At 37.2% G+C, this 12,570-nt stretch overlaps 1 protein-coding gene across 1 annotated transcript in view; it reads left to right on the forward strand.

Moving 5' to 3' along the window:
* cdh7a (cadherin 7a) overlaps positions 1-12,570 on the forward strand; it is a 56,659-nt gene that overhangs the window by 26,270 nt on the left and 17,819 nt on the right. The window contains exons 6-9 of the mRNA XM_058761528.1: positions 234-421; positions 2,911-3,164; positions 4,038-4,174; positions 8,520-8,641. Coding sequence (XP_058617511.1) covers positions 234-421; positions 2,911-3,164; positions 4,038-4,174; positions 8,520-8,641 — 701 coding nt within the window. The remainder of the gene's footprint in view (positions 1-233; positions 422-2,910; positions 3,165-4,037; positions 4,175-8,519; positions 8,642-12,570) is intronic.

Consider the following 12,570-nt stretch of genomic DNA (forward strand, 5'->3'; position numbering starts at 1 on the left):
TTAGCTGCATGATACCATCATCGGCATCAGTATGTGTCCGGGAGTGTGTAGAGCTTAGTCTGTCCTCTTGCTTGCTATATCTATAGAGTGTCTTACCTGCTACGGAGCAGAGAGATACATTATTAGTTCAGACCTGGCCCTAACAGCTGGGTGATAAGGAAGGAAAAAAGAGAAATAGCATCATCAATAACCTCTGCGTGTGGGTGTGTGTGTTTGCCGGGCCTCTTTTGCAGAATCCTATCAGTTTGCCGTGCCTGAATCCCTGCCTGTGGCATCGGTGGTGGCCAAGATAAAAGCCTTGGATTCTGACATCGGACCAAATGCTGAGATGGACTACAGAATTATAGAGGGCGACGGCCTTGGGGTGTTCAGGGTCGCGCCAGACAAAGATACCCAGGAAGGAGTCATAACTCTACAGAAGGTAGGCCAGAGACAGTCCAAACCTTATATGTACTTTCGGCTCCATTGCTATGACAGGAAATAAGTGAAGGCGATAAATTTTTCATGCCTGTAAAGGGAGTGCGATAAGAAAATGTGCTAGATGTAAAAAGCATGTATCTTTAGATATCGTCAGAAGTTAATCTCAGGCTATGCGTATAGAAGATGCTAACAACCACTGGGATCATTTCTAATATAAGATCCCTTTGAGTTCCTGTCAGAGTCATTTACTCTGTGCCTGTGTGGCGAAAGAATGCTGAAGAACTCAACAGTAGCATGCATTAATGGCTAGCATCGTGTTGCTTTCACAGATATGGTAATGAAGTGCTGTTAATGGCTGGTCATGACCCAAGACCTCCAGCCCACCTACACTTGACTCCTGACATTTTGCTTATGGCAAAACTGTCCAGCATGAATAACATCTTAAAATTCATTATTTATTGACTTAAGTTTTTATTATTATTATTATTATTAATTTTTGGATATTTTTTGGCATGCTTTTTCTTCAAAAATAAACATCACAGCTGTTTGTTTGATTTTCTGACAAACAGACCTTGGGCAGCCAGTATCCATGACCAGACCTCCCAAATTGTCACCCTTACTACCGGTGTCCCCCAGGGCCATGTCCTCAGCCCTTTATTGTTCTTGCTGTTGACTCTCAGCCTGGTTGCCAGGCACCCCGGCAACCATATCATCAACTTTAGAGATGACATGGCAGTGCTAGGGCTCATCAACAACAATGATGAGATGGCATGCAGAGAGGAGATGAGAGACCTAGAAAAATGTTGAGGAGTCAACAACCATCTCTTAATGTCAACAAGACAAAAGAGATAATTGTTGACTTCAGGAAATCAACAGTGTTTGGAAACTGCTCTTCCTCTCACTGGAAGCCCCCACAGTGCAGGCCACTCAGCATGTTATTTCCCCCGAAGTAGTGTCTAAAGAAAGTCAGTAACAGAATGAAGGACAATACTTTGGCCTTCAGCTTTTTCTGCCTCTCTTCCTTCTGGGAGAAGCCTCAGGAGTATATACACTCCTGAACTACTGGACCTGAGAACAGTTTCTTCCCACAGGCTATCATGCTCCTCAACTGCTTTGACCCACCTTACTCCCACCCATCCCCCATGTTTATGTATCATATGTTATAGACATACAAATTCATACAGAGGAATTTCTTTCAGGTGTATTGCACATTTTGGGGCCTTTTATATTAATTTAGCTGTTTTAAATTAAAGCCAAATAGATTTTCCAACTATCCCCTGCATAATGTTTCATTTTTACTATTATAGTGTAATGTGTTTTGATTCTAGCATATGAATGTATGTATATATTTTTATATGTGTCAATGTGGCACTATTTTTTGTGCTCAAATCAATTTTAGATGATTTGCAGTTATCTTTATTATAATTGTGTTGTTAATTTCCAAATTAGAATGCATTTTGGTTGGGGTTTTTTTGGTGGAGCTTAAAGTAAAAAATGTGTAGGTGGTGTAGCTCTACAAGGCTGTAATGCTTGGGGAAAAACATTGGAGTTTGGAAAATTAATTTATTGTTGTTTCTTTAAAAATATGCATTAGTATGCATCAGTTCTGTTTCAAAATATTAATATTTAATAAAATGTAAAATATTGAAAATCTCCAAAATCCAAAGAAAACATAATGATTTAAAAACATAAATATTTTTTATATCTTGAAAAACATTCTTTTTAGTTAAAATAAAACAGCGTTTCGGAAATTCTGGAATAGATTTGTGCACTCAAGTGAATTCAAGCTATATGGAAAACATTTTATTACTTTTACTTGGTTACACCACTTGACATTTACACAGAGACATTTTCTAAAAAATATGCAATGAGCATGAAAACAAATATAATCTTTTTGAAAACTTACATTTTAAAATCTGTATATTGTATATACAGTACAGTGTTTTATATTTGCACTGTGGTTTCCAGGGAAACAATGTAGGATAGAGTTGACAATAAACTGACTGACTCTGACTTCTCATTTTAAAACTACAGCTAAACATTCACAAGTGCTGGATTTGGCTTTGTTGTACCCTCAGGGAAGTTATGTTTTGTCAGTGATATGAAGGAGGCTCGGAAGGTAGTTTTCAATGTGCTGCATATTACAGCAGACAGGGGTGATAAATGACTATATGAGAAAGTATTCCACAAGACATTTTCGGCATCATGTATCTCTGTCTTAAAATCAATGTACTGCTTTGACACTGTTCTTCTCTGTCCTGTCAATCGATAACAATACTTAAATGAAATATGAGAGCTAAAAGGAGTGGATCAAGGGTTCTTGGATGCATTATATACGTACACACATCACAGCTAGATTTCAAATGTGAACCCTGTTTATTACTTGCCTGGATGCTTACCACATATTCTCTGTCCTTGTTTATAATTTCAGAACTATTTCTAAACTTTTTCCTCTGCTCTCCCTCCCTCCTTTTGTGCTCTTTACCTCAGAATCTTGACTTTGAAACAAAGTCAAGCTACACTCTGAAAATTGAGGCATCCAACAGGAACATAGACCCACGGTTCTTGTCTCAAGGACCGTTCAGTGATACGGCGATGGTGAGGCTGACTGTGGAGAATGTAGATGAGCCTCCTATCTTCTCCTCTCCGCTCAGCAAAATGGTCGTCTCTGAAGCTGCTAAAGTGGGAACCATCATAGGGACAGTCTCTGCTCTGGACCCAGACTCCACCAATAGCCCCATTAGGTAGGACATGGCCTCATGGAATGACTTTACACAGCAGTGATACTGGTTTTATGAAGGCAAGATTAAATCTTGAGAAAGACTACAGCATTTTTAATTAAAGTTTTTAAACCTTAATAAAAAATAATACCCCATTTCGGTATCAAGATAATATCTAGTCAGACTTTAACTGAATTGCATTCTTCCCTCGCAGTGTAATATGTCTACGGATAGAAATCTGATCACAGTTATCTGTGCAAAATGGCTTGCTAAAAATCTCACATATACTACTGTTTAAAGGTTTGGGGTTGGTGACATTTCATGTTTTTGACTCTTATGCTCACCAACACTGCATTTATTTGATCAAAAATACATTAAAATTGGTAATACTGTGAAATATTGTTACAATTTAAAATACCTGTTTTCTATTTTAACAAAAAAAAAAAAAAAAAAACTACTGATCCTAAACTTTTGTACAGTAGTGAACATAATATTATTCACATAGTTACATGTGAATAAAGAAAATGCGTCACAGTGTGTCTCGAGTATATTTACACATTACATTACGCATTTAAGTGCTATCTGATTTCAAGTCAATCACATAAATGCATGTTAATGTAAAACAGGCCTAAGATAATACATATGCAATTCATTAGTGCTATTATTATTGCATTAAATTATTTTATTTGTTTACGTGGGAGTGGATGCAAATGTTGACTATAAATGAGTTGTGGGACTCTGTGTTCTGTGCTGAAAGACAAATGCTCATAATTAAGTAGTTCTGTGCCTAAGAGCCACTGAAAATAATGATTGCTGTTGGGGCTGTGACTTCAGGTCATATCTATAGAATTCATTTAAAAGTCAAAGCTTGAAATTCATTAAAACTTTTTTTCCCAGGTATTCAATAGACAGAAACACAGACTTGGAGCGATTTTTCAACATCGAGGCAACAACAGGAGTCATCAGCACGGCTAAGCCTTTAGACAGAGAAGCCAATGCTGTACACAACGTCACCATCCTGGCTATTGAAAGCTGTGAGTGACCTCAAATTATTGTTGAACTTGTTTATATGGTTGCTGTTATGGTTTGAAGGTCTTATGAAAATTTGTGAAGGTTACACTGACAATAATTATGTTTCTTGGCTGAGACAAAGAATTGAACACAAAATACGAAATGTGAAAGATGCCTGATTTATGTACAGTAGATGTGCTGTGGTGTTCTTTTTTATTGTCCAACAAGGTCTGTCACTTACAGAAACTGCTAATGCTTGATTTGTTCTTCATAAGTGAACCATTCAGAGGGATCTTTTATTGAAAGATTTTTTTTTGAACAGCTGCATTTCGTTGTTTGCAATCTCAAATTCAATTAGGATGAAATCCTTCATAAAATTTGATCCTTTAATTTCACAATGAATATAATTATCCCAAGGCAGCTGGGGATAATAGTTAGCGCTGCTCTGGGTGATCAATATTTCAAACCGTGTCGCTCGTGCATGACGTGTCTATCTATCTTGCCGCACGGCACATATAGCATAAGCTTTCAATCTGCGTGAGAGCTCTGGCCAGGCCGTGAACAGATGCTGTGCCGCCGAGGTGACCGCTGTCCACTGGCATCTCCAGAATCCGTGTAGCTTGATCGAGTCTTGTTCTGATTGTAGCCGATGGGCAGAACTGCAGCTTCCTCTCCCGCCTAACTTTTGATGCTGATTTTCACCATGACCTTCACTCAAGTGCATCTGTTCTCTCGATCCCCTGCAGTCTTCACACAGACAGCCATAACCATATTGACTTGAGTGATAGAGGGGAATAATATCCATCATGTGGTTATATTTTTAACCCATATCCATAAATGTGGACACACTTAACCAAAGTTTGCAGGTTCACCCTCATAGACAATCAGTCATTGTCAGAGGCATCCACAGTCTCTAAAATGGGTTTTGGCAGAGAAGATTGAAATGTCCTCTTCTATTTGTCTGTAAGAATGAGACAGAGGCTTGCTAGCTACCAAAAGGTAGCCTCAAAGTCATTTGTCTTTAGGTGATGTTAGGTAAGGTGTTAATGGCCCTGAAAATCATAAAGGAGGAAATCTCAATTTCTGAAAATGGATATTTTAGATTCTAAGGGCAACCATATTTGAAAGGCACATTCATAATAAAGTTGCTATGTGTGCCAGGATCTCTTCAGAAGCTTAAGAGAAATGACTATAAATGTGCCCACATAAACTATATTTATGTGCAATTTGCTATATTAGTAACTGTAAACAGCCTACAGTTAGGATAATTGACTATATTGACTAAGCACTGTTTATTAATTGTTCCTAGAGCTGCACAATATTGGAAAAACTTACATTGCAATGTTTTGTTTTTCTGTAATACATACTGCATTATGATTTTTTTTTCAGGAAATAATTAATTAGGGGGTGCATCTGCACAGAATATATTTATATATATAAAGCTGCCTTGGGACACATGAAGTTCTTAGCAATGCATATTACTAATCAAAAATTAAGTTTTGATATATTTACAATAGGAAATTTACTAAATATATTCATGGAACGTGATCTTTCCTTATTATCCTAACGATTTTTGGCATAGAAGAAAAATCAATGATTTTGACCCATACAATGCATTTTTGGCTATTGCTACAAATATACCCCAGAGACTTAAGACTGGTTTTGTGGTCCAGGGTCACACACAAATATATATATATATATATATATATATATATAGAGAGAGAGAGAGAGAGAGAGAGAGAGATCAGACAAAGAAAGAAAGAAAGAAAGAAAGAAAGAAAGAAAGAAAGAAATACTTGCATACATACATAAAGAGTTTAAAACATTTTTTTTTTTAAACTTGTCCACTTTTGGTATCATAGGCCATATTCTCACTGTTTTGACCATTTCGATATGACTAAAATAATAATCTAAAATAAATAATCATTATTATTAAAGACTATTAAAGACAATTATTAAAAAATAAATATATTGTAATAATACTGTTACTGTTACTCTAAAATAAAATAAAAATTAAATATATGTTGTGCACTGCAGCATTATTACTTACACCTTTAAATGTTTATTGAAGATTGGTCTTATTTAGCATAGCACTGTATTTATAAAAGCAACTTGCATTACCTTGACCAGACATTTAATATCCGTACATATTTACTGTTAGTCCACATCATTGCTTCCTGACAAATCTGAGTACCTGGAATGAGCCCAGTGACCTCTCTAAAATGATTTGTCTTTATCTAGTAATCACAAACGACTGGCAAGGTCTTGGAAAAGTCAAGGAAATTCATTGGTCAAAAAAGTGCGGCGCTATTACATTTGTGACTGCACTTAACATGGCGAATTATGAGCCAGTGCCCAGGGGCGTCAGTTGTGACATTATAGTCACCGCCACGACAATGTGCTTAACAGCCACTGTCCGTGCCATCGACGCTGAGGTAACTTATCACCCGTTTTATTGTTTAGAGCATTGTAAAGCAAGTTACGATACTCATCCAGCAATGGCAGTCTGCCTGAGTTTAATTCACGGTAGATCCCTCATCCTCTAAAAAGTCAAATTAATAGATGAATTAGCTCAAAGTGCACGCGGTTTCTCTCTCCCCGCCTGCAACTCAGCAGGTTTCCTGCAGGTGTGTACGGCACGGAGGCAGATGGGCTCTATATATCTTGGGCGGAAGATACTGGGAGGCGTGAGTCATATATTTACTAGTGCAGTTTTGTTGGGATATGCGTTTTCTCTAAACCAGAGCACCGTTTGGATTAGACAGTTAAGCTGAATTCTGCTAGCCATGTAAAGAGTCAAGCTTGTGTGGAACGTACAATAAATCACTGGGTTTTCGATGGAAATCAACTTCGAATGAGCCAGCATATTTCCAGCCCACTGCCGCTGCATGTTCACACCTGCAGAATAGATTTATTTTTGCTCTCCATCAACTCATTTGGCTGAAGACCATGACCGCATTTTGTCCTCCTCAATGCCCTCGATATCATCGCCGCTGCCAAAATTATAGAAAGCTCATAATGACAGGACAGCTTGCAAAAATTCATAGAGATTTTGCCGATTAGCATACAACTGAAATGCTCTTAATTGGTTTTGTAGTGCATTGTGAGCATGCACCAAATGTACTAGCAAACAGCAGTCATTCTACTCAAAGAATACTAGCAGCTGTGTCTGTTCTGGTTGACTAGAGGTATGCCCTCAACAGGTGTTTGCTGTTGGCTTGTGCTTAAGCGCCAATACCATTTGAAATATATACATTGCATTTACACAACAAAAATAACCTCACGCCCTTGTGCAGTCTGTTAATTTGTTGATTGCCAAGTGCAGCATGCCTAGTGGTTGAAAATATCACCTTATTTGCTAAAAGTAGAAAGAAAACACAAATCAAATGTGCGTTTAAAACGCTTATGTTATACCCGGGTCTTACCAGAAAGGCCCTTGCGTCTGCTGTTTTGGATCGGATTGCTGATAAATGGGATGATACTGCAATCGGCCTGTTTATTTTGACAGCTCAAATTTGATTCAAAGTCACATAAAACTCTATTGCGTGTATTGCAGCAGTAAATTTCCCGGAGTCTTTTTATGGTCCTCGGCACTCATGGCTGAACAGTGAGCAACACAAAAAAAACCCCAGCAGCTAATTCCTATTTCAGTTTCCTGTATTGCATCAATCGTCTTGACTTTCATTTCTAAGATTTACTCCTCACTGTGGCTCTGTTCTTTTATGCATACAAAGGGTCAAATTGTTAATGTAACTCCAGCTTCTGAACAATTGTCAGATATAAATGATTTCTGATTTATTTCTCTGGATAAAATGAGCCGAGTGAACAAAGTTTAGGGAGCCGCAGTAAGAGACGAACATTTGCAATCACTTGTAAGAACATCAATGGGAATATTTAAGTTGAGCTCTAAAGTTCAGGAGGAGCATGTTCATCTAATCCTGTCAGTCTCAATACAAGTGTAGCTAAACGGCTACTTAGCTCATTTTTGTGACAACTGCTTCAGCACCCCCCCATCTCTACCTTTATTATACATAGACACATAATGTATGTACTTCATTGTAATGTTTATGTGAAATATTTTTAACTGATTCAGATCAACTTTTTGTTTTGTTTTGTGAAGTAAAATCTTTTCATAATACAAATAATTTCAATTCAGAATTACAGAAAATGATGATTTAATGCTCCCAGTGAGGAAGCCAACAGTGGCCGGAACGATGGCAAGGCACATATTTAAATAAATGCAACCTATTAAATAATGTAACACATTTAAATAAATAAAACATATTGAAATAAATGTGTTGGTGCCCTCATGTTTTTTTCATCTATTAGCCTGTTCATGCATGCATATTTTGTTCTCTGTGATTTCAGTGGATCCGTCGCAGGTTGGAAAAGGAGTGGCTCTGATCACAGTGATGGACATTAATGACAACGCGCCAGTCTTTGCCATAGAGTATGAGACCTTCCTGTGTGAAAGCGTTGTACCAGGACAGGTATTGTGGCTCTTGATTCTTCATCAGAAAGGCTTTCATATCAACTGTGATTTCAAACCTGAATAGTCCAATAAACAGAAATATTATTCTTATCACAACATTTCTGATACTGGATGAAATTAATTGTGTGGTTTTACTGTTGGAAGCACCTAATAAATGAGAATAGATCTCATTTTCAGATTATGTACTGCAGTGTGCAGCTTGTTGATTTGAACCAAGGTTAATACTGCGTTTTATTTTTTTAGTTATTTATCTATTTATTTATTTCATTAGTTTATATGAATATCTTTCGCTGTCCTTCATCAGAAGCTCAGCTAGAAAGATTCTGTACCTGGATCCATAGCCAGTAAAGAGCAGCGAGAGCCACAGATGGACAAAATGATAACAACAGGATTCTGGTGGCTTTCTGCTGCAGATCACTCTAATCAGGGGATCAAAACATTGTGCGCTCATGCAGAAAAAGCTTTACACCGATGCAAATGAGACAGAGGTGACTGTGGCATGAAATTGGTTTGTTGGGGAGCGTGGCATTGTGTCAAGTAGCCAAATGTGAAGTCCTTCAGCAGGCAATTGCAGAACACACACACAAGCAGACCAATGGGTTCCTCATTTTCGAGTCAGCAACATACCCTGATTCAAACACATTCTCTGTCGCATTCATATTCCAATGTTTGTCAGAACGTCATTACTAAGATGAATGAGGTATAAAGGGCATTACGAATGCCACATACTAAACACTTGCTATGAGTGCGTGGAGGAAACAGTCTGGACCTTTGTTCAGTCCTAATGGGAATGATAAAAGCCACTGACAAATTCTGTGACATGATGCACCATTGATCTTGAAAGCGCTGGGTAATGTCAGAGGACCAACACCAGTGGTGAAAACATGACTGATTTTACTCAACTAGAGGTGCCTTTCCTTTTGAGCGCATCTGCTGCATTACCACTGTTATTCTATAAAAGCTACATGGAAAGAAGTTCATTTTTACGTTCTAATACTCTAATTTATTCTTGTAACTTATATTTCACATATATCTTATATCCGACTTCATATCTCATAACTGCACATTTGTTTCTCTTAATTTGCAACTTCATATCTCCCAGTATTTTGCACATTTCAGATGTTATCACTATTGTGACTCCATATCTCACAGTTGTGACTATTTCTCATACAGTAATTCCAAATTTATCTCAAAGTTGCAACTTAATATCTCACAGTTGTTACTATTTCTCATAATTCTGACTTTATCTCACAATTGCATGTCTCATCATAGTTGTGAATATTTCTCATAATTCCAGCTTTCTCACAATTGCAACTTAATATCTCACTATTTTTCATACAATAATTCCGACTTTATCTCACAATTAACTAAATATCTCACAAGTGTGACTATTTCCCATAATTCTGACTTTATCTCACAATTACGATTTCATATCTCACAGTTGTGACTATTTCTCGTACAGAAATTCTGAATTTCTCAGTTACGACTTAATATCTCAGTTGTGACAATTTCTTATAATTCTGACTTTATCTCACACTTGCGACTTAATATCTCACAGTTGTGACTCTCATAATTCTGACTTTATCTCACAATTGTGACTTCATATCACAGAGTTGTGAATATTTCTCACAATTGCGACTTAATATATCACAGTTGCGTCTGTCTCATAATTCTGACTTTATCTCACACTTGCGACTTAATATCTCATAGTTGTGACTGTCTCATAATTCTGACTTTATCTCACAATTGCGACTTAATATCCCACAGTTGTGACTACTTCTCATAATTTTGATTTTCATAATTTCTGACTTCATCTCACTTACCATTTCTCGTAATTCCGACTTAATATCTTGCAACTAAAAATTAAATTTTTGTAATCTGTAATTTATTGGTTATGGCTTATTTGTAAATGCCACTGTCTCAAGACTTCAGGTTTACAGTATGTAATTGTGATTATTTCTTGTATTTGTGACTATATTTCGCAATGTGAGTTTATTTTAAACTGTATCATCAGAAACAGAGTAAGAAACAAGCTTCCATAGAAACCCTACTTAGTAACTGTAATTGTTTCATTAGATCTTTGACAGACGGTGTTTGTTTAGAGGAGAGTTAATAGTCAAGCATTTGTTTGTATTAGTGTATCAGAAATTGACTTGATCTGATCATTTCTTTTGGGAGCAGTGAAAGAATACTGAAGGATGTTTTTCTTTTTCTTAAGAAAAATAATCCCTCCCACAAGAGCTCTCAAAACAAAGAGAGAACAGAACAAGGCTACAGGGTTTACTGAGCATGAGATACAATCCCCTGTAGTGGCATGATTGTCTGGGCCATAACAATTAGTCCTGGCCTGCCTGTGTCCCGGAGTCACAGGGAACCGTGTTTGTTTTGCCTAAGTGAAAAGGTGCTGGTGGGCTCTTTTCACAAATGCTATCTCAGCCTTGAAACACATTACCATAGTCCCTCAAGAACACTCTCTATGTGTTTTGGACACCCCAGACTTCCATCACTTCTAACTTTCAGAGCTCTCTCTCATATTAGAGGCTAAATTACTTTCCCGCCTCTCCGAGGAACAGTAGAGCGGTCTCTCTTTCTCTGAATAGAGATGAAAGCGCCTGTATGTTTTCATAATGATTTAGTTTCCCCTGTGATTCATGTTCACTTCCATATCTTCTGCCATGGGAGCACTTGAGCGATGCTGCAGTGATAGTCAAATGCTGTCTCAATAGCGCAGATCTCTCTTGTGATTCTTAGCACGATGAGTCTGTCCTTATAACGGCCCTTAAACCGTTGTACCTGCAAAACAGAGGCTCTCAGACATTCTGGAGTGCTTTTGGAGACCGAATCTGAAAGTCAAAGCTTTTGAGTGAGGCGTTCTGGAGCTGTTAGACAAAGAATTTTGATCAGACAGAATGTTTGCCGTGAGGCACAATATCATCAACAAACAGTGATGGCACTTTTACGTTCTTTGTCACTTCAGTGCCTTGCAAAATAGTCGCAAATGCTGTTTGCCTATTTGCGTCTGAGGCGAAATAGGCTCTTTTTCAGCCAGCCTTCGTGCCTGTTGTTACACTGTTATCTACGGGTGTATCTCCACTTCGTTGTTTTCATACGGCTCATCTGCACATTTGTATATTTAGAGCTTCACACCTGCTCCATCAAGAAGCCAGACGCTCTGAAAGAGACTGTATGGAGCTCTTGAATTTGAATGAACTCTTCAGAATTGCCTGGAGGAAGAATGAATCGTTGCATATAGTTGCATGGAAAACTTGTTGCCAGGTTTTGAGAGAAAATTAAACCAATTTTTAAGTGCAAATTAAATTTTTTTCACTTCTTTCCTACACAGAGAGAGCAAAAACTACATCATTTCAAAGAAGGGGTTGCATCAATAACTAGTCGACAAATCGATCAAATAGTTTTGTGTTCACTTGATCCCAATCAGCCATGTGTTCTTGCATTAAAAAGCAATTAGCGCAATGTAACGAACCAGAATGCAGGGGTCTCAATATGCTTTTTTTTTTTTGCTTTTTGCTTTTTTTAATTGGTCTATTTTTAACTTGGTACAATGTCATAAAAATGCAAGACACTAAAAAAATAATGAAAAATAAAATAAAAAAAAAATAATCGAATTTAGTATTTTTTAAATGGAAAGTTTGATTTGATTACTTATGACTAGATTATTTAAATCATATTAATCAAATTATTTCTATTTGAAAACATTGTTAGTGCATTGTTAATATCTTATTTTCATTATCAGTATTGTTTAATTAGTGCATTTTTGTCTTCGCTATTGTTGATGATTACTTAGCATTTAAAGAATGGCCTCTAAAATTCTGAAAACTCTAAAAATATCTAGATGAAGTCAGTTGTTGGATGACTAGGCGATCATAATCACCCATCCCCAATGTACATGAGACGAGAGGGAATATT

The sequence above is a fragment of the Onychostoma macrolepis genome, chromosome 02, assembly GCF_012432095.1.
Source record: "Onychostoma macrolepis isolate SWU-2019 chromosome 02, ASM1243209v1, whole genome shotgun sequence".
Classification (NCBI taxonomy): domain Eukaryota; kingdom Metazoa; phylum Chordata; class Actinopteri; order Cypriniformes; family Cyprinidae; genus Onychostoma; species Onychostoma macrolepis.